The 22890-nt window shown below is 48.0% G+C and overlaps 1 protein-coding gene across 3 annotated transcripts in view; it reads left to right on the top strand.

Moving 5' to 3' along the window:
• CORO1C (coronin 1C) overlaps positions 1-22890 on the top strand; it is a 38232-nt gene that overhangs the window by 658 nt on the left and 14684 nt on the right. For 2 of the 3 annotated variants that reach the window (XM_074554312.1, XM_074554313.1), the window contains exon 2: positions 15825-16024. In XM_074554312.1, coding sequence (XP_074410413.1) covers positions 15830-16024 — 195 coding nt within the window. In that variant the 5' untranslated portion in view covers positions 15825-15829. Of the gene's footprint in view, positions 1-950; positions 1081-15824; positions 16025-22890 lie in introns of those variants that run through there. The other variant, XM_005495061.4, reaches the window with a different exon arrangement.

Genomic DNA, 22890 nt, shown 5'->3' with positions numbered 1-22890 from the left:
CGCCGTGCTCCATGGCAGAGGACAAAAGATGAGCGCCCTGATGGGGATTTAGTTTGGGGTTATTTTTCGGAGGCTCCTGTAGAGCAGGTCCTTGTCACGCTGTTATTAGGGGCTCTTTGGAGGCTGTGCAGATGTGTGGGCTCCTCCTGGGCTGTGTGACATGTCATTGAATCACCAGGGGATCCCAGAATGGTTGGGGTTGGAAAAACCTTAAGGACCATCTCATCCCATCCCTTTGCTGCGGGCAGATGTCCCCGGGCTTTGTTTTCCTATGCAGGAAGCCACGTTGTTTAGCAGTGATGTGCCAAAGGCTGGAATTTAAATGCTGGTCCATACCTGTGCTTTATGAAATTCCCACTGATTCCATTAACAGCACGAGGGAAGATCTTGGACACATGGGCAGGTGTCTGACACAGAGAGAGCTTCAGCTGTCGGACATTGTGATGCCTTAACTGACTGACTGCACAGGAGGCAGGTCTGAAAAAAGCAGAAAATAAAAAAAAGGCAGCGAAAGGTGCCAGGAAACAAAAGTGAGCCCGATGGAAGCAGTTTTATTGTGGAAGATAAGTGAGATGCGTTAGGGTTGGGGTTTTTTTTAGCAGCTGGAGTTGGTCCGAGCACGTCTGTTCGTGCAGATGTGCGTGGGGATTACTGGAGCAAGACCAAGGACGGTGGCAAAATCAGAGAGGGATGTTCTGAACGCACCAGGCTGCAGCTGATTTTTCAGTCCGCCGCCGAATTTCCCGATTTTGTTTTAATTTTAGGCCAGGCTGTTCCCAAATTACCTGGTGCCATCCTCTCCCTCTGTGGCACGCACGAGGGAGGCTCTGGAGTGTGGGAAGGAAGATGGTGTGAACTGGCACAGCACGTCCTGGGAGCAGCGGGTTGGGATGTGGGGAAAGCAGCGGGTGCCGTGTGCGGGAGGCAGGAGAGGGTTTATTCCATTTTTCATTTGAATAACCAGCATTGAATCATCTCTTCTGCTCAAGGAGTGGGGGGGAAAATCCAGATGGCTGTGTGCTTGCAGGAAGGTTTTATTGCAGCTAATAGTGGTGTTTGCTAAGGACTGTGTACACAAAGGTAGGAGATCAAATACTTTTGTGGCAATACGTGTTTATTTTGGGTATATGTGTTTTTTTGTGTTTTTGGTAGCCCCAGTAAGACCTGACACGCTCAGGGACATGTCAGGCAGCATTTGCTTGGTGTTTGTTTCAGTGCAGCACTTCATAATAGTAATTTTTCAATGGTCACTTGTAGCCTTTTATCCAGATTGCTTTAATCAGCATTTGTGCTCTCTGTTGGCATTGCTCTGTCTTCTCCTGAGCTGTCTTTTCAAACATCATTGGATTTTTTCAAGTGAAATCTTCATGCTTATTGCATCTGTCACTTCTGGGATTCACTCCAAGCGAGAGGCAGGGATTCAGTTTAATGGCAATGAGGAGGAATGTGCAGAAGGGGGAAATATCAGCTTTTCCCTGGGTGATGCAGCACAGGGTGCCGAGCTCTGCCCGCGGTGACACCGTGGTGGCCACGTCCAACATTTGATTAAATGGCTCATTAAACCAAAACCTTGTGTTGTGATGGGGAAGGGATTTATGCTCCTGGGTTTCATTTGGTGATCAATTCTAAGAATTATCCCTGGGATGCCAGCTTCCTATTCTGAAGACACAAGCAAAACACTTCCTGGCCTGAGTTTGCAGCTGGGTGAGGTCATCAGTGCACCACTCCCAGGGCCAGGAATGTCCTCTTGGGCAAGCTCACAGGCACATTTTCACTCGACTTTTAAAGTCTGCCTTTGTTTGTTTTGATTTTGTTTTACCGAGGTTTTTGTGATAATCTCAGCCCTTCTCCGAGGATGTGTTGGAACAGAAACTCACTGAGGATTTGAAGTGCCCCAGTTTAAGCCTTTGCAGGGCATAGGAGCAAGAATTAAATGTCTGTGCTCTCCTCTAGCCTGCTCCCTGTAGTCTCCCCCATTTAATATTTTTGGGCTGGCATATTCTGGTGGGTAGCCCTGAAATTTGTGTGATTAGAAACTGCTTAGAGCTTCATTTTGGAGCCATGTGTGAGGAGTCAGGCTGCTGGTGGCTCATGGCTGACAAGATGGGAACTGCTGAGTTTTTGTCACATTCTGCACAGTTGCTGGTGGTGGTGAACACCAAGTTAAAATGAAGCCCAAAAAGGTTTTGGGCTTAGCTGAATGACTCAGGAAAGCAGCAGTGAAAGTTCATTTTTCTGGATGTGTTGGCTCCACCAGTATGGTTGGGAATTGTTTACTGGGCCCTTTCTTTTTATCTGTTAATGGGATTGCTTTGTTCTGCTTTTCCTCCTGTGAGTAACTGTGCAAAAAAAAAAAAAAAAGGATTATTTGTTTCTTTTTGAGGTTATAATTGTTCAGTACATGACTTTTTGTGGCTTTTCTCATCTCAAACCACACACAGGCATGTGAAATACCAGCGTGACACAGAAGTGCTCAGCTGCTCCCAGGTTCCACTGGCAGCTTTGCTGGGCTTGTCCTTGGAGGAGCAAATTGTCTGCAGAGGATCCTAATGGAATATCCCAGCCATTAGATGTGTTCATGGGCTTGTGTAGGGAATACAAATCCAATCAGGATTAATGGCTGGAGGTAATGATGGAGCTGGAAAGGAGAAGGTGGCTGTTGGTGTGGAAAGTTGATAATTTGACTTTATTCTCCTCCCATGAAATTCCTGATGCCGATAAGACAGGAGGAATCCCTTGAAGGAAACAGCTTCCTAAGGAGTCACAAAGTGCTCCTCAAATGGAAGAGGATTTTCTGATGGAACATCCTGAAAACTTTAAAATCCCGCTCTGTAGGTCAGGAAATTGTCAGAGAAATACTGAAAATGGCATCTGCTGGGAAACACCTGTGGGTTTTGAAGGTTTCTGATGTTCCCATGGTGGATAGAAGAGATCTCCTTGGTCTGAAAGTGACAAAATGTGGCCTTTTGGACAATTTATCCTCTGTGCTGATGATTTAGAGGGAGAATCAAGGCAGAATCACTGAACTAGGGAAAGGGCAATTTCTTCAGCACGACCACTTTGCTTTGTCAACACCCCTGGCTTTGTTGGTGATAACAAAAATGATCTCTAATCTGCTTTTTGCTGAGCCTGTGGTGACGTTTGAGGTCTGGCTCTTGGTGGGAGAAATGCAGTGACTCTGACATTGAGCTGGGCCTCTCAGCCCAGCATAATTAGGTTTGTCTTGTTTTCCTTTTTTAATAATTGAATTTGAAAGAGCAATGGAAATAAACCAGTGGTGGGATGTGACTTAAAGTGATTAAAGCTCAGCCTGATGCTGAGATGAGCTCACAGCTCTCCTTGGGGTGTTGCTGAGCTGTGCTTGAGGCCAAATGTTCCCCTTAGGAAGGACCAGGGTTTCCCTGTGGTTTTCCACATTTTGGCTGCCATCTATGCAGGAACAAGCACATAGGTAATAATTCTTCTGAGCTGAACATTAAGGCACATTTCTGCATTTTTAGCAGGAAAAATAAAACTCCATGGGAATGATGTGCCTGAAACTATTCCTTGTTTCCATCCCTGTATGAACCTGGGCAGTGCTTTGCACCTGCAGTTGCTGGTTTAAGTAATCCCTGGAAAATGGAGTTGAAATCACTCAGTTCTGAGTATTTGGGAATATGGGAACTTCCCCTCCCTCCCCCTGGTTCTGCATAGAGTTGCCATGGAGACCGTGTTCCGGAGTCCTTGAAAATCCATTGTTTCTCCCAAATAAACACAAAATCTGCAGTGTTAAAGCAGCACATTTTCCATCATCCCTTTCCTAAGCATTCCTTCATCAGGAACTGTTGTGGCAGAACAAGGAGCAATGGACTCAAAACTGAAAAAGGGAAAATTTGATTTCGATTTAAGGAAGAAATTCTTGCCTGTGAGGGTGGCAAGGCCCTGGCACGGGGTGCCCAGAGCTGCCCCATCCCTGGAAGTGTCCAGGGCCAGGTTGGATTGGGTTTGGAGCTACCTGGGAGCATGGAAGGTGTCCCTGCATGGCAGCAGCTGGAATGGGTTGGGCTTTGAGGTCCCTGCTAACCCAAACCAGTCTGCAAACCTGATGGGCACTTGACATTTTACAGCTGTGCCAGGCCTGGATGCTGGACAAACTGATAATGGGTGTAATTAGCAGCTCCAGGGATTAGCAGGCAGCAACAAATCCAATCCTTGGGAAGCAGGGTGTCCCTTGGGAACTGGGAAAACTGGCCATGCTGGGCAGATGATGGCTTGATAGGGAAGATTGTCATCAGCAAAGCCTCAATGCTCAGGCACCTGCTCAGGGCTGGAATTGCCTCCTGGAATTGCTTTTCTTTCTCTCCTTTTCACTTTAAATACCTAAAAATCCCTCATGGTTTGTTGCTTCCTGCTGGAATCTGGATTCCCCAGCTGACTCAGGGTGTCTGCTTGGCATTTCCTTGGCATTTTCCATCATACCTGTGTGAAACAGATTGGGATCCTTCCTTCCAAGCTGGGAATGTGAGGTGACACATTTTACTCAGGGTCTGGCAGGTCCTAGGCTGGGAATGCTTTTAGCATGTACTACTTGTAGCATGTACTACTAAGTGGAGTTGTTGTTTTACACATGCTTCAGGTATTTGCCCCAGCACACACAGTGGGGTGTGTACATGTGGATAAATGACAGTTGTTACACTTTTAATTTCTTAATTCCCTTCTGCAGTATTTATATAATGATACCTTATCTTGGAGGCCCAAAGCTGTCTCATTCACAACAAGGAGGTGTATTGCATTTTTTTTTTAAGTTTTCAGTGATATTTTTTAAAGTTTATTTGAATTTTTGCATCTGCTGAGAGATCACTTTGCAAGGCAGGAGAGAATCCTGAGCCAACTTAGGCAAACACAAGTTGCCAGACATTCCTCTGCAATATATTCTGCTTTAGCACAGCCTGAAGGGTGGGCACAAAACCCTTCTAGCTCAGTGGTGCTGTGCTTCCAGCATCTTTTTCTTGGCCACTGCCAGGAAAATTGCTCCTTTCTGGAACAATTTGTTGTGTGTGGTGTTTTAAGGTGGGTGCCCCTGGTTAGGGTCAGGCTACCCTGGGGTTATCTCTCTGTTCTTCCCTTGGCTCCCTGATGTTTCTCTGGGGGTAAAGGTTATCTTCTTGTTCTTTGTATCCCTGCTTTGCCACATCCATCTTCTGCTCCACTCAGGCTGTTCTTAAGTGCTCTGCAAGCTCCCATAAAAACCAGCTGGGCTTATCTGGGTGTAATTGTGTTGTTTTGGCTGGGCTCCTCTGGAGCTGCTGGAAATGCCACAGGGATTCCCACAGGCCTGCGAGTGTGGGCTGCACGTGCAGCAACGTGACTGTCAAAGCAACAGGTAAGTAAAGCTTAAAGGTCATCAAGGCACAGGCTGGAATTCTTCACTGGAAACCAGTTCTCCAGCTGAAGGGCCAAGAATTCCCCAAGGAATCAGCCTTTGCTCAGGGTTGGGGTGATTCTCCCTGTCAGGGGAGCTCAGAGGTGGATGTGGCGCCATGGAGGTGTCAAGGACATGGGTTGGAATCTGAAATCTGTCTTGACAGCCTAGAATGTTTGTTAAAGCTCCTTAATAGATTAATCCACTTCCCTAAGTTAATTTTTGATTTCTTGTCTGCCCAGAAAAGTGAGAAAAGTGCTTTGTGTCACCCTTGTGGTTTGACACCAGGTAGTGCCCCCTCATTGTCATCCCACGACAGGTCAGTGACAAAGAACATCTGTAGGACAAAAAAAAAAGTGTTTGAACTTGGAAGCCTCTGCTAAAGCAAATGTTTAGGGGGCTGTAATTGGCACCATGAGACAGGGCTTTAAAATCAAGTGAGCAGATTGAACTATCTGGGTTTGAGTTTCAGCCTCCTCCTGCCCCGTCCTCCCTCCCCCAGCCCTGATTTCAAATTGCACGGTACGGAAACAGGACGGAATGACAATGGTGCTCTTGGAATTATAGGCTGCTTGGCCAGAAGAGCTGGCAGGACAGCAAATGGAAATGTGGAGAAACACAAGCCAGTTCCAACTGGGAGCACTGAGATTCATTTTGCAGCTTGTTTGTACTGCATTAAAATCTTGAGATGTTGGCGTTGTCCGGCCCAAACCTCCCACGTCCTGGGGTGAGGATGGTGTCTTGTCTTTGACAATTCACTGTTGTTTGGGTTATTCTGAGAGCATTAAAAGCAGTTCAGTGTGGGGCCTCACCTGTTGGGTGGGTGTTGTTGAGAAGTGGAAGAAGGTGTTGCTCAGAATATGGCAGCCAAGCTCAGTGTCACTTTTTGGAGCAGCGTGTGTCCACTGGAAATTCCAGTGCGATGGACCACTCTGCTCTGTGCTGTAGCTCCAACCTAGCTGAGATGTTCTGCAGGACTCCAGCCCATCCTGTGAGCTGTTGTGGTGTTACCCATTGCACTGGGTCACCCTGCTGCTCCCACTCCCATTCCCCAAGGCAGCTCTGGCTTCTCCCAGCTGAGCTCGGAGCCGCTGTGGTCAGGCCGGGTCATGTGGAGAGCGCTGCTCCTCTCTTGGTCAGTCTGACTCACTCTTGGCCAGGCTCTTTGGGAGCTTTGCTTGTGCTGATCTGTTGTTTCTGCCTTATTCCAGATTTGGGAGGAATTTTGTTCATTTGGTGTTTGGATCAGAGGGTTCTGCAGGTCCTGGTTCCCTGATGGTGCAGTGCTCTAGGAGAGCTGGGACCTACAACCTTTTATCTGTGAGATTGTTTATCTCTTAAAACACCTTTAATGTTTAGAATTTTCTTCCTATGGATGCCAAGGAATGTTGCAATTGTGGAATAAAAAACAGCTTATCTGTTTCTTTGGGGATTGGACTGCCATGGAGCCAGTCTGGGAGAACTGGGGGTGTTCATCTGGAGAAGAAAAGGCTCCAGGGAAACCTTAGAGCCCCTTCCTGGGCCTAAAGGGGTTCCAGGAGAGCTGGAGAGGGACTTTGGACAAGGGACAACACCTTTAATGTTAGAAAAAGGTTCTCACTTGGTTGGTTGGGATTGCTGAGATCTGGTGGTGATTTGAGAATTTCATGAAGCTGTGCTGGGGAACAGCACTTTTTCTGTTCATAACCACCAACCTTTGCCCAAAAAAAAAAAAAAGAAAAGCCTCCAATGTATCTCAGGAATATGGTCTGGAAAACGTTGGCATGTAACCTTTGGGTGAGAGAGGAATCCAGCGGGCTGGGGCAGCAGCTCTGACCAGATTGCTACTTCCCTGTTAGCTCTGATAACAGAACTAGGTCAGTGCTGGGGAGAAGCATTTTCTCACTGGATTCCCTCTGCCGGAATCCTGGGAGAGCCTTGCACTCCTGCTTGTGTTTCCCTTGGGATCACAGCAAGGTCTGGAGCCCTGCTCTTCCCTGCTCCCCATGGGTGTCAGGAGCATCCCTGGGGCTGCTCTGGTGGCTCTGGTGCAGCTCCCAGGGCTGTTGTTCAGGATGTTGCTCTGTCTCTTGGCAGTGGATGGGATACAGCGTGCAAAGAAGCCTCTCTGGTGTTTACTCCAGTGGAAAAGAAAAGGAAGGATTTTTGCAGGGATGATGTGAAAGGCCACGACCTTCTGTGGTCGGCTGCTGGAACGGCGGCGGCGGAGGTGGGAGTGTGTGGGAGGCTTCCCTTTCCTTGTCCAGCAAAAAGCTTCTGTGGCGTCCAACCACCATGCAACTGCCTCTGCTGGCAGCAAAAGCAGAAGCTGAAATGCAGAGATCACAGAATCCCAGAATGGTTTGGGTTGGAAGGGACCTTAAAGCCTCATCTCCTTCCCCCACCTTCCATGAACGCACCGAGGCATCTGGAATGTTCAATCCCCGCTCTCTTATTTTGTGTGCTACTTGCCTTTATGAGATTTTGTCCTGAGTTTTAATCCTTTATTTTTAGCTCCACTTTGCTCTTCTTTTCATTTTAATACCCTTTTTTGTCCAGCCTGTGGTAACATCCCCCAGCACCTCTGTGGTGCCAGCTGCCAGAGGATGCTCTAAAAAATATAAACCCAAAAGAAGAGATTGTTTGGAGTGCAGCAGAACTCCCATTCCTGCTGGTGTCTCCCTTTGCTGGTTCCCCATCACTGTGGCTGCTGCTGAATTATTCTGTGTAATGATTTTTGTGTGCATTCATTGCTCTGCCTTTCTGGTAGATGACACAGATTAAATGAAGCCAGGCAACGCTCTCAGTTCAGGGTAATGACTTTAACTGCAGCGTCCTTTTGTCACTGCAAATGATGGTCAATGATGTAATGCTGCATGTGGAGATACAGTGACAGAGTGTGGGAGTGGTAAGATCATCCCAGAGGGGTTTGGCTTGCAAGGGAGATTCAAGCTCATCTCATTCCTCCTCCCTTCCACAAGCAGGTGATTCCCCAAGAAGATGAATTAAATATCCCTGGAAATCTTGAAGTGAAAATAGCCCCAGGGGGAGATGTGAGACGAGCACACACAGGTGAACCCTCAGGAAATAACGAGTCCTTGGTGATCCTGGGAGATTTGAGCTCTGCAGGCACTTCTGACTCAAGAGTTCTTCATATTCTGAAGGTTTTCATGTGATCATTTCAGGTTACAGCTCTGAAATCCAGAGTTGTATCAAGTGTTTCACAGGTTGCAGCCAACACCTTGCTCTTGGTCCAGAACAGAAATTTCAGTTTATTCAAAGTTTGGGTTTTGTTACATTTTTGAATGTGCTGGGCTCCCCACTTGAGATGTAATCAAATTCCCTGGTAGTTTGTGGTTTAGGTTCCCATCCCAAAATAGAATCTTGCCAGTGGTAGAACAGCTGGAAATTTCAGTATTAAGTTCATATTCCAGCTTTTTGTCTTTAAAATGAAGTGAAATCAGATGGCAGGGTCTTGCTCAACCTAGGCTCAAGTAACCAAAGACTGAAAATAATCTGCACACAAATAAGATGTGTTTTGGAATTGTGACCATCTGTAGTAGTGTTCACCTTTGTTTTAAATAACTCTGAACAGCTGAAAACAACAATTCTGTCAGCAATGGACTGGATATGGATTGATGGGAAAAGGGATCCACAGAGGGAACAGAATCGTGTTTAAAAGCACAGAAACTGCATCAAGGCATTTGTGGCTGTTCCCTTTTTCTGCTGAGCTTTCATGTGAAGCTGTGGGGTGAGCTGAACTGTTTGTGGCCATGTGACATTTCTTCCCCCACTTCCTTCTCTGCCCGAGTCTTGCAAGACTTCAAATCACGAGACTGAGTTCTTTGGTTCCATGGATTCCTGGTGAGGGAGATGAAGTTTTCCAAGAGCATGGAGTGACAGGACAACAGGGAATGGGTTCAAACTGAACCAAAGGAAGGTTTAGAGGAGATATTAGGAGAAATTGTTCCCTGTGAGGGTGGTGAGGCCCAGACAAGCTGTGGCTGCTCCATCCTTGGAAATGTCCCAGGCCGGGTTTGATGGGGTTGGAGCAACCTGGGCTGGTGGAAGATGTCCCTGCTCGTGGCAGGGTGAGCTTTAATGCCCCTTCCAACCCAACCCAAACCTTTCTGGGATTTTATTGTACTGATTCCTCCTCCAGCCTTGCTGGTGACAGTGGTGGCAAAGTTTCCCTGGAATAGGTGTGCAGCTGGATGAGTGTGTCCCTGTCACTGGGTCACTGGGAACCCCAGAGCTTGCACAACCAAGGCTCTGGAGTCAAAAAAAAAAGCCAGAAGGGAAGGATTAGGAAATAACCTGGAGGTCTCTGTGTCTTTTCTCAGTGGGTGCAGCTCTGGGCTCAGTCCCTGCTCCCACAGTGATGGGACAGAGCCATCCTTGCTGTGAGGAGCTCGAGGGGATGGAGGTGTTTGAATGGCCTCAAACCCCCTGAAAGCCTCTGCCCTCCCTTCCAGTGCGGCTCTGTGCTTTATTTTTTATATTTATTTTTATATAGGATGTTCAAGGAAGGAATTGGCAGATTCCTTGTGGGCTTTTTGCTCTGGTGCTTATCTCCATGATGGCCAACTGCTCTGCACATGGCTCTCCCCCGCTCCCAGAGGGAGTTCTCTCCATGTTCTCTCCATGCCAGGGGCACCTTGGAACATCCATGGCCTGGTTTGGCTTTAGGGTTATAATACACTTCCTAGATTTTTTTTGGTAAGATTTTTTGTAAGATTTTTTTTTTGTGCTGAGATTTTTTGTACGATTTTTTGGTAAGATTTTTTTTGTGCTCAGAGCTGGTTTGCTGATGAGGCCGCTGAGGCCTCACAGTTGGTATTTGGGAATCCTCTGGGCTGCAGTTTCACCAGTGGGACCATGCCCTGTCCCTGCTGACCCCAGCACCCCCTCCATCCCATAACACCATTCCTAACTGCTGCTGGTGCACTGCCCATAGAACCATGGAATTATTGGGGTTGAAAATACCTTTAAGATCATCAAGTCAAACCATTGACATCTTAATTTTTATTTTTCTTAACCTGCTTCTCATTTTTTAACAATTAAGACCGGACCTTTATTCCAAAGCTCCTCAGCAAGGCTCAGACTGGGACTTTGGGGATTCACCACCAACAGCTGCAACTTTGACTTTTTCCACTTAAGGAAGAGCTTTTTTAGTCCCAAATACCAACCTTTTATAAATGCTGCTCTCCCTATCCACTGGATTTGTATCTCCTCACCCCCCTTAACAGCAGCCTCTGGCTGTCTGACTTCAACTGGCCTTTTATTCCAATGCCTCCCTTTCCAGAAGGGATCACAATCACATGGGCTGAGCAGGATTTTGCCATTAGTGGGGGGTTTTCCTGTAAGTGTTCCCTAGCAGGATGCATTTCCTCTTGCATAAGCAGGCTGCAAACCCTCTGAAGCCACAGAAATCCATCTGTTGGATTCTTGAGACAGATAAATCCTTTATAAACAGGAAAATGGGCAAACTCATGGCAGCTCTTGTGACACATCGTGATGGGAGATCAGAGAGGAGTGGGATGAAAAGTGTCCCTGTGTGAGCATAGCCAGCAGCATCCAGCCTTGCCAGGCTCCTTTCCAAAGCTGCCACAAGGGCTGGGCTCTTCAGAGGGCAGCTGAACCCCAGGTTTTGGTAAAATTCAGCTGGAATTCACTCAGGGAGGGAATAAAGGAGAGGTTTGCTGTGTGCCCACCAAGATGCCGTGTGTGGCCGAGCGGGATCCAGGAGCTCAGCAGCCGTAGATCTGTCAGCACTTCTATTGTGGAGGCCTTTGCAGGGTGTCCAAAGCTTCTGTTTTAATTTTGCTGAGGGTTGTAACTCTGGCAAAATTTAAAGGCCTTTCAGCTCCCAGTCAGGAGGTTTTAAATGCTCTAATTTTGCACTTTACCCCCCCAAAAATATATTCTGTCTAGCAAGTGGGTAGGGAGTTCCTTAGCCAAGGTTTAACAGCATAGATAATGAACTAATTAATTTCATTTTTTAATGCTCATGTTCCAAGTCCACTTCCTAAGAGAAACTCCCCAGCACAGCCCCATTAGCCATGGATACACTTCCTTACCCACTTGGGTACTTCCAAAGTCACTTCCCAAGGCTCCCTGAACCACCCAGGCCATCCTTGTGCAAGTGTGACAGAGGCTGAATCAGCCTTTCCTTAGGGTGAATCATCTCAGGTGTCGGTGTCTCACTTGGTAACCCCAAAAGTGGCACAAAAAAGACATGGAGCTGTCAGAGCAGGTCCAGAGGAGGTCACAGAGCTGCTCTGAGGGCTGGAGCCCCTCTGCTCTGGAGCCAGGCTGGGGAGAAGAGAAGGTTCCAGAGAGACCTCAGAGCCCCTTCCAGTGCCTGAAGGGGCTCCAGGAGAGCTGGAGAGGGATTTTGGATAAAGGATGGAATAACAGGACATGAGGGAATGGCTTTAAGACAACAGAGGGTGGATTTAGATGGGATTCTGGGAAGAAATTTCTGACTGTGAAGGTGCTGAGGCCCTGGCTCAGGTTTCCCAGAGAAGCTGTGATGCCCCTGGATCCCTGGCAGTGCCCAAGGCCAGGCTGGGAGCTGTCCCTGCCCATGGCAGGGCGTGGAATTGGGATGGGATCTTTCAGGTTCCTTCCAAACCATCCCATGAATTGGCCAACCCTGGAGCTCCTGCCTGTGACTCTGCTGAGAGAATTTACAGCAACCCAACTGAGCTGTGGATTTTCTTGGAGGAAGAGGAGAAGGATTGAGAAGCAAAGAGGAAACAAAACACTTTTCCCATTTAGGGACAGCCTGTGGCAGGGCTAGGGACTCTTTTGGGGTGCTCAGCTCTCGCTCCCCGCTTTGGGCTTTTCACCTGCTCTCCCTGGTGAGCTGAAAGAGCCACAGTGCTGCTCCTTCCAAGCACAAGCAGCACATTCCCCCCTCCTTCTCCTCGGAGAGCTGCCAGATCAAAATGGCTCTGATCCAACGCCAAGAATCACTCCCTTTGCTATGGAAATGAGCGCTTGGAGGCTGCTCACCATGTGTTGATCACAGAGTTCCTGCTAAGGATGACGAGCTGTAGGTGGGGAAGAGGGCAGGGAAGGTGTGTTCCAACAGATCCCTTTGGAACAAATAAGGGTATTTTTGGAGGCAGCTGAACTCTCTGCATTTTTAAAAGGTAATTTATAGAAAACCGAATGATTACCCTTTGCATCAGAGGGTGAAAATGAGGGAAATCAAACAGTAGGATTTTACCATGGGGTAAAGAGTTTCTCTTCTGTTAAAGTGGAAGGGGTGACGGATCCCCAGCATCAGATATTTGAAATTTAATATTTTTTTTCCTGCTGTTCTGGTATTGATCAAGTGAAGAAGTGATACAATTATCCAAGTGATACAAATAATCCTTTGTAACCATCACACCTGAGGAGCCCCATTCCCACCCCCTGGCTCTGTGGGATGTGATTCTGGGCAATTTGCTGTGCTGGCTCAGCACGACAAGTTCAAACCTTCTCTTTCCCTTCTTCCCAGCAATCTGATTTTAATCTGGGTTCACAGCAGGGTGGGAATGTTGCCAGGGGGTGAACACTCCTGGAAATCCACCCTGCACAAAGCAGGAGCCTTTTCCCTGCTCCTGGATGATGAGAAGGGGTGGGAAAGGGCTGAGGTGTCACACTGGGCTTGGGAGAACATTCCCAATATCCTGGGGGTGGCCTGGGGTCACCTGCATGGTGGGAAGATGATGGTGCTCACTGCCAACCTGGCCATGGCCTCAGAGGTTCAGCTGAGCCTTCCCAGCCCTGGGAGGAGCCCTGGGGATGGAATTGTGTGGCAGGGCTGGGAATGAGTCGACACAAATCAGTAACTGGGTGTGGAACTGCATTTTTTATTGTGTGTCTTATCTGAACCTTGAGACTTCAGCATTTCTTGTCATTTGGGCATCTTGGAGTTGAAATTCACCTTTTCTTTGTGTGCATGATTTGGTGAGGCTGGGGTTGTGCTGGAAGTGTCCAAGGCCAGCTTGGATGGGAGTAGTGCAAGGTGTCCTGCCCATGGCAGGGGTGGGACCAGATGAGTTTTAAGGTCCTTTCCAACCCAAACCATGCCATGATTTTGTGCAGTCCTCTCACCTGCTGGCTGCAGCTGGAGAGCAGCTCCTGGTTCCTGATTTCCCATCACTCTCTGGTGTTCCGGGGCGTGTCCAGCCTGGAACAGGCCTTTGATTTGTGCTCTGAGGGAAACAGTTGGCAGAAAGTTCATTACACAATTCCAGTAACTGATGGAAGCAGGGAGGGAGCCCAAGTTCAGCTGCAATAGGACAGAAATCATGAACAATTTCCATATAGCTGTATTCTGTGGACATCTTCAACACCTCAGCTCTTCCCAAAATTTTGCATTTAAAACCTATTTTTTCTTAAACATTCTTAATTCTCTTTAAAATATCAGTATGGCAGAGGTAGTGTGGGGAACCCCTACCTGCTGTCCATGGCTGGGAGTGACCATGGAGCACGAAGGTGTTCAGTGTGTTCCACCCCACACCTGGCACAGGTGTCCCCACCACAAAACTGACCCCAAATCTGCCTTCTCTGGGCACACTGGCACTGGTGCATCCCTGTCCCAGCAGCTGAGCCACCATGGAAGTGACCAATGCCAGTCCCCAGATGGGCTCTGGTGCCAAACAAATGCTCTGCTCCTTCTCACTTCCCTCTGCAGAACTGGAGAGTTTCACTGCAGAGCTGTCTGTTTGCTTAATTGGAACATTTTCCTCCTCTTCAAACACATTCCGTGGCATTTCCCGGCTCTGATGAGCGCTTCCCTGCAGTTATCCTGCTTTTTGTCGTGGTTAATTTTTTATTTCACCTCCCAGACTACAAAACAGCCATCAGCACTCGCTCAGCTCTTCCCTGGGAAGGCTTTGCAGTCACAGACAGCCCTGGGAGCTTTCATCACGTTTGCAGCAGACAGCCTGGGAGCAGGGATTTGGGATAGAACCACATTCCCAGTCTCTCACTCTGGAACACTGCACTGGAGTGAGGAGCTCCAGGGACTGGGCACTGTTTCCCAGCCTCTCCATGTGCTTGGGGACCTTCTGGGAGGAGAGATAGGAGCTGGACTCTGCTTATTTTTATTTTTTTTCCTTTTTTTTTTTGCTATCCCTAGAGACTGGGACAGAAATATTTTTCCCATATGTAAAAGCAAGATGCTGTATGGAAACTCCTCTTCTGCTCCATCTTCTGAGGGAGCAGGGCTTTTCCCATCATCCCAGTTATAAAAACCCTTTCCCAGATGTGAGGGCTCCATAGGTTGTATCCCTAATCCAAGTGTTGTCCCTGTGTCTTCTCCCAGGTGCTGGAATTTTCCACACCAATTCCCTTTCCCTCTATTCTAACTCCAGCATTCTTGAAAATAATTTTTCTCAAGAAATGCTACAGACACACCAAGTTAATTGGAGTCATTAACTTGTTTCCATTACTCCTTTCTGCCTAGGAAACAAATTTTTTTAGGGTGATTTTGGAGTTAGAAGAAAGAACTGGAAGCTAGGGAACATGTGGAACCACTTCACAGGAACACCGGATTTTGAGAGCTTGCATTTTTATTTACATCTTCTGGACCCTGTCTGACTTGAAAGTAAACAAGTTCAATCCAAGACTAGATTTATCCCTGAAAATATGTGGAGACTTGTCTAAAAACTGCTTTTGGGATTAGGAACTTCCTTTACTGCAGTCAGGGAACAAACACATTTACAGTGGGGAAATTAACGCTTAACTGGCAAATTCTGTAAAAGCCCCCTAGAAATGCAGTTGGGTTGGGCTGGGTGCAAAACAACCTTAAATTTTAGTTAATAAAAGAAGGAAAAGGCAAAGCTGGCTAAGAATTTGGCAGGTCTTGAGATGGAGGTGTCCAAGGCCGGATTGGATGGGGCTGGGAAGAACTTGGGATGGTGGAAAGCATCCCTGCCCATGGCAGGGGGTGCAATGGGATAAATGTTATGAAATTGTTATTAAAAAAGGTCTTTGGTGCCAAGAGGATGGTGCCAGACTCTTTCCAGCAGTGCCCAACAACAGGATGAGGAGCAATGGCCATAAACTAAAGTGGAATTCCACCTCACCATGAGGAAGAACCTCTTCCCATGGAGGGTGGCCGAGCACTGGAACCACCCAGGGAGGGATTGGAGTCACCCCAAACCCACCTGGATGCATTCCTGTGTCACCTGCTCTGGGTGACCCTGCTGTGGCAGGGGGGATCTCCAGACATCCCCTCCCACCCCAACCATTCTGGGATTCTTCCAACCCAAACCATTCCACGATCCCACGAACAGCGAGCGAATCTCCGTTTCCGCATTGCCGAAAGCGCGGCCGCGGAGCCGCTGAGAACATCCAGCGTTGATCCTTGTCCAGGAATCTCCTGGACAAGCAGCAGGAACATCCCATCCCCTTGCCTGGAACTGACCCTGTCCTTTTGCAGACACCATGAGGCGGGTGGTACGACAGAGCAAATTCCGGCACGTCTTCGGCCAGGCGGTGAAGAACGACCAGTGCTACGACGACATCCGCGTGTCCCGCGTCACCTGGGACAGCTCCTTCTGCGCCGTCAACCCCCGCTTCGTGGCCATCATCGTGGATGCCAGCGGAGGGGGAGCCTTCCTGGTGCTGCCTCTGCACAAGGTAAGAGCTGCTGGAGTGTTTTGGAGTTCCCTGCTCGGCTGTGCTGTCACCGCAGCGCTTTGGGGTGATGAAGGTTGTGGTGACAGCGGGTGCTCGGTGGTGTCGTGTATGAATGTGTTTGATGTCTGTAATCAGCCTGATGCTTTCTGTATACATTAAACACAACAAACAAGCTGTTTGCTTGACTCATCTGAGCTGATACGGCAGAATTTTCCATGTAGAATCGTATTTTAGAAGCCTTTTTATGATCAAGTCTGGTTTTTCTACTGTCAGAGATTCAGCTTTTTTTTTTACCACCTAAATCCAACTGCTCCTTAGAGATTTCAACCAGGAACCACCTGAGCCCAACTTCTCCTTGAGACTTAAACCAGGAACTATCTGAATCCAGCTGCTCCTTGCAGAATTCATTTAGGAACTATCTGAATCCAGCTGCTCCTTGCAGAATTCATTTAGGAACTATCTGAATCCTCCTTAGAGATTTCAACCAGGAACCACCTGAGCCCAACTTCTCCTTGAGACTTAAACCAGGAACTATCTGAATCCAGCTGCTCCTTGCAGAATTCATTTAGGATCCAGCTGCTCCTTGCAGAATTCATTTAGGAACTATCTGAATCCAGCTGCTCCTTGCAGAATTCATTCAGGAATCTATCTGAGCCCAACTCCTCTTTGCAGATTTAATTTAGGAATACACCTGAGCCCAATTGCTCCTTGCAGCCCCATGTTGGAGGGATGCAAAGGAATGAGCTGGTTTCAAGAAGGGCATTCCTGTTGCCCCTGGTCCTGCATGGAAAAGTCACATCCATCTTCTAGAGGAGATTCTTCTCATCTCTTTCTGTAATGCTTAACCAGCAAATTCTTGTGATCAAACGACTTTTTTTTGTGACATTCTTTTTTCTGTGACCCTCAAACTCCTCTCTTAAGCCTGTGGTTAAGCTGTCCTCAGTCTGTCATCAGTTCCCAGCTCCACTTCCAGCTCTGCCCTGTGGAACACAGAATTAGCACCCAGGATTCAGCACAGCTTCCCTCCCGGCCAGGGCAGAGCCGAGGCAGCGACGTCTCCGTCGTGTTCAGCAAAGCCAAACCCCAACCTCCCAAAATAGCTCAGTTTGCTGCTCTGATGAGCAGCCCTTCGCTGCTTAGGGCTCATCCTCAGGCCACGTGTCCTCCTCCTGCCTGGACCACGCGTGGTGGCACTTGGTGGCACTGCCCTGGGTTAGGAATTCCTCCTTCAGCTGCATGCTGGCACAGATGTTGACAGCTAGGGATGTGCATCCCTCTTTTTTCTCTTAAATCCCAATGTTTGGAGCACAAATCTGATGAGGGGGACTGAGGACTCAGCCTGGACAAAAAGGAGGCTCAGGGGGGACCCTCTGGTTCTGCACAATTCCCTTACAGGAGGGGACAACCAGGGAGGGTCAGGCTCTGATCCCAGGGAACAGGGACAGACCCAGAGGGAACGGCCTCAAACTGTGCAAAGGGGGGTTTAGATTGGATATTGTGGAAAATTTCTTCATGGAAAAGGTTGTCAGGCATTGGAACAGGCTGCCCTGAGCAGTGATGGAGTCCCCATCCCTGGAGAGATTTAAAAGCTGTGTGGATGTGGCACTTGGGGACATGATGGCCTTGGCAGTGCTGGGGGAACAGTTGGACTCAGTGGTCTCAGAAGGCTTTTCCAACGTTAATGATTCCATGATTCTGTGTTTTCTCAGTCCTTGGCAGAAATTCCTGTTATTTCTGAGTGCCCTTTTTTGCATTTGAAGTACCATCTTTGTCATTATGTTCACATCCATTCTGTTCTTCCTCCCACCCTCTTATTTATCATTGCCTCGGTGCCCTCAGCTCCATTCCTGCCTTCCACAGGCATTTAAATCCACATCTGAGGAGGTTCCATGGGAAGCTGGAGGAGCTGTGGCCCTCACCCCCAGCCTGACACGTTCTTTTGCAATGCAGTGCTTTGCTGGCTCTGCTCTAACCAGTTCCTGTGTTCCGCATTTATTTTTATAGCCTGGGCTGATGAAATTGTTCCTTTAGTTCCTTCAACACCCTAAATAACATTTGGATTTCTCTTTGAGCCTGTTTAGCACAGATACTTATTAAGCTCCCCGCAGCAAAATCTTTGTTGTTATAGTCAAAAAAAAAAAAAAGGCAATTTTAAACCATGGGATCGGGCTGATTTTAAAATTGAGCCATAAAAATACACTTGCTGCATTTCTGCAGGGGAAATGTCCCATAACGACATCTTTGCGGCTCACTGGGAATTACCTGGGATGTGACTGACCCTTGGGGCGGGAGCACAGAAAAGGGGCGATTTTACTCCTTTTAATGTGCTTTTCTTGCCAATTCTCAGTGACATTACAGGGTTTTGTTATGGCCGGGGTTTATCGGTGCCGGGCTGGAGGCTCCCAGCTCCCTCCGGGCGTTGAGCGGGAGCTCTGGGGGTGTTTTTGGGATATTTTTGGGGTGTTTTTGGGGCGGGATGGGCCCCCCGGGACCCCGCTCCATGTGCTCGGGAGGGGGGGGGGCGGACACCGGCGTGAGGGAGAGGCCCCGCCCCTCCGTGCAAGCCCCGCCCCTCCGCGCGCGCGCACCCGCGCTCTCCGCAGCGGCACTGCGGCGGCCGCGGCTTTTTACCTTATATGGTCATGGCAGCGCTCGCGGCCGCCGCGCTGATTGGCGGGGGCGGGGGCGCGGCGCGGCGCGGCAAGTGCGCGGGAATTAACCCGTGAGCGCGGGAGAGAGTTCAGCCGTGTGTGTGTGTGCGCAGGAGTGAATTAACCCGCGTGTGTGTGTGTGTGGGAATGAATTAACCCGTGTGTGTGTCTGTGTGTGTGTGTGTGCGGGAATGAATTAACCCGTGTGTGTGTCTGTGTGGGAATTAACCCGTGTGTGAGAGCGGGAATTAACCCATGTGTGTGTGTGTGTGTGTGTGTGCGGGAATTAACCCGTGTGTGAGAGCGGGAATTCATTAACCCGTGTGTGTGTGCGCGGGAATTCATTAACCCGTGCGCGGGAATTCATTAACCCGAATTCATTTCCCCATATGCGGGATATAACCCGTGTGTGTGTCCGAATTAACCCGTGTCACCCACGTCCCCGCCGCGTCCCCAGCTCCCCCGTGCTGCCGCGGGTCTCTCCGTCCCCTTGCACCAATGGCAGACCCAGGGGCTGCATCCTCTTCCCTCCCTGCATCCTCTTTCCATCCCCGGAGCAGCGCGGCCGAGCGGGCTTTGCCGCCTGTGGAAATGCTTTGTGTGAGCTTCCTGTTTTCCTGCACGCACATGTGCAGGGGCTTTGCCAGGAATCGCCATTCCCATGCTCCGGCAGGAGCTGCTGAGCATCGGACAATCTGAATTCCCACAGGTTGCTCGGTCTGGGGGTTTGGCCTCTGTTGGAACGAGCCACATAGTTTGGGAAAGCTGTAATTCCTCCCGGTCAGGGTTGTGGAGGTGATAAGAGTCAGGATAATCAGCGTTATTAGGGAAGGAGCTGGAAACTTCACTGCTTGTTCTGGGCTGTGGTTGGAGAGTTGGTTTTCTCTGAGGGAAAGCTCTGAGTACACAGGGAAGGTACCAGATAAGAATTCCCTGCATTTCCTGATATGTTGGGCAAGATGACTTGGAAACACCTGGATTCAAGGGGTGGTTCTGATGCTGGATGTGTGCTCCAGCAGAACTAGAGAAAAATTTCTTTTTTCCCATCCTCCAAAACTCTTTGCAGTTTTTATATCTGCGCAGAAAAACCTGCTGCAAATGTTCCTTTTTGTTTGAGTTCACGCAGAAGGATCCATTCAGCCACGAGCTGTGTTACATAAGGCTTTTACCAGAGGTTTATTCAGTCCCTTTTGGATATAGCTTTAATTAGATTTTTTCCATTTTCCTGATCCCTTCCTGCACCCCCTTCCCAGCAGGATCTGGGATCAGATGGTGCCCTCAGAGGCAATTAGCATGTGGGTGGGGGCGTGCACACCTCGGGAATGATCTCCTCCAAGGAATATGTTGTTCTGCAAGTGACAGGCCTTGGTGTTCATCCATGAGAGCTGTTCAGCAGCTCTTCCCAATTCCTATTCCACCAGGAAGGATTTGAGGGAAAGAAAAATCATCATTTTCTGAACTGTGTGTAGAATAAAACCAGGAGGTTTTTGCTGTGATGGGTTTATTTGAGCCTTTCCTGCCATTTTAGGGGGAGTGTGATGGATTTTGTCCTTTTATTTCACCTTGGATTTTTCTCTATAAAAAGAAGTTTCTATTTATCACTGTCAGCTTGATTCCAATGGATCATCAGGTTCTAATGCAGTAGGGAAGAGAGGGCAGCAGAGGGGCTAATGGATCTCATTCCTCCAGGGAAAAAAACCAGCAAATTCCATCCCCTGTCTTACAGCCAGAGGTTTGTACAAATATCTCTGCATTTTTAAGGTTTCGTCCAGTAATAAAAATTGAAGTTTTACTTGATGGAGCCCTGGATCATTTGTTCCCAGCTCATGGGGATGATTTTTGTGGATCTTTGTCTCCTTGCCCAGCAGCTCTGCTCTCTCTGGGTGGATGCTCATCCTCTGAACAGCAGCAGGATTTTTCCACTTTATCCAGATCCCTCAGTTTCTGGGATACCCATTGGCTTTCCTGCAGTTTGGAAGGAGCAGGGGGATGAACTGCTTTGGAAATTATATTTTAGAGAGGGAAAAAAGCACTGACTCTGTCCTTTTAATTGTAATGTCATTTCTGGGACAGATATCCATGGAAATGCTGGAGCTGTGCTGCACTTCTAGTGATGAGATTTTGCAGGTTGGGTTGGCTGTGAGGGCTGTTTGTGTTGGTTTTTGGGATTTTTAAAAATTTTTTAAAAGCCAGCACGTGTCCATTCTGTGGCAGCCTGGGATGGAATCACAGAATCATGGAATCCTTGAGGTTGGCAAAGCCCTCCAAGCTCATCGAGTCCAACCTTTGAGCAAGTGAACCACATCACAAAATGCCCCAACTTTTTGTGTTTTAACATTTCCAGGGATGGTGACTCCCTCACTTCCACGCTTGCCCACCCCTTCCAGTGTGGAAATTTTCCCCAATATCCAATGTCACAGCCCTGCAGCTGCCAAGGTGCCAACAGGAGCACTGCTGGGGGATTCTTGGAGAGCACAGTGCCCTCCTATTGCCTGACTTTCCCGTGGATCTTTAGGGAATAACACTTCCTAATCTTCCAGATTAGTTCAGGATGCCTGATGGCTGCTGGGCATGGGCAGGAATTTCCATTTATTTCACCCCAATTTTCTCCCAGTTGCCTCCTCCAGGCCCAGCTGCTGCAGCCAGAGATGGAGGCTCGGTGCTCAGAAGTTCCCTGGATAAAATTCAGGAGTTTTTTTTTTTTAGGAAAACCCATAATTTAAAGAAAATAGTATTTTCTCTAGCAGAGAAAAGGTGCAGGGGGTTGGGGTTTCAAACTTTGCAGTTGTGACCTGATTTCCTTCCTCAAACTTGTGCAGAGTGAGGGGGGGGAGCTGCTTTGGCTTGTGCAACTCGATGCCACTTCCCTAATTTAAATGGAGATTTCAAGGAGCACAGCCATGGGCTGGGGAAGCAGCTGTTCTCCCTGATATTTTTACCATAATCCATGAGCTGTTTCCTGCCACCAAATGCCCTTTTCTGGCAGAGAAACGATCACAAGACACTCAAATTAATTCATAAAACTCCCACTTTTAGGAACACTTTTCTTGTGTTGCTTATCCATCCCTTTTGGATTTAATCATAATTTTTTTTCTTCTCATCTGTCACTTTTTTCTTGGTCTGTGTTTAGTATTTCTATGATTTAACTTTTATTTTTTATTTAATCAGGAATACATTAGATACATTAAAATTTAATTTTAATAATTAAAATTAATTTAATAAGAAAAATTTGCCCCTTGCTGAAACACCTAAATATTGAGTGTGTATTCAGTCAACACCAACTTTATGAAAAAATCCTCAAATTCACCTTTTTGACCAACATTTTATAAAATAAACTCCAAATTTCAAAAGTTACCAGGGATGTGTCAAACCACAACCCCGGTGGATTATGAGCAGGATTGAATTTCTTGAAGTTAATTTTAAGCTGTGTATCAGCACTCGAGATTTATTTTAAATCCTCTCCTAATTATAAGATTACATTTTCCAAATAAATAAATAAATAAATCCCCAAACCTGGGAGCATTAGGGTAGCATGGAAACACACCCAGCTGCCAAACCTCGTGGTGTCCTGCTTCCAAAATAATTGTGTTGAAAACCATGAGATTGGTGATTTTTGCAGCCTGGTGGTTTTTTATAACCCTAGTGCAGCTTTCCCTTTTGGCAAATCCCTTAAAATCCTGATTTTTCTGAGCACAGTGCAGTGCTGGGAATTGGGGTTCCCTGCTCCAGGGGGCGGAATCTGATGGAGGAATCCCTGGGAGGAGGAACGCGATGGATGGAATTCGCAAAAGCGATGCCGAGAGGCGGTAAAACACATCCCTGAGCTCCAGGCTGCTCATTGCTCACTCTGAGGGGTCACTATTGGAATGTGATCCCAGTATAACCAGTTAGATGGTGCCTGGGCCAGTTCTGACCCTCACTGCTGGGCCAAAGGCAGCACTGTGGTGCTTTACCCCAGAGATACCTTGGCTGCTGGAGATTGCAGCAGGGCACTGGTGGAAGTCCAGGCTTGTCAGGACTCCGTTTACCTCAGGAGAGAGAGCTTCTGGCCATGGTGAAGAGAAAATAGGAGTGGATTCTGCTGGAGGGTTGCCAGATGTTTATTCCATGGGTACAGAGATGTCTGCACCGGGGCAACTGCTGCTGACAGAATGGAGGCCACATGGTCTGATTAACCTTATAAGCTCGGGGACAGGGGAAGGGACAGGTGAGTTA

Source organism: Zonotrichia albicollis, chromosome 18 (assembly GCF_047830755.1).
Source record: "Zonotrichia albicollis isolate bZonAlb1 chromosome 18, bZonAlb1.hap1, whole genome shotgun sequence".
Taxonomy (NCBI): domain Eukaryota; kingdom Metazoa; phylum Chordata; class Aves; order Passeriformes; family Passerellidae; genus Zonotrichia; species Zonotrichia albicollis.
The sequence above is the reverse complement of the archived record's forward strand: the minus strand, read 5'-3'. Positions and strand labels throughout refer to the sequence as shown.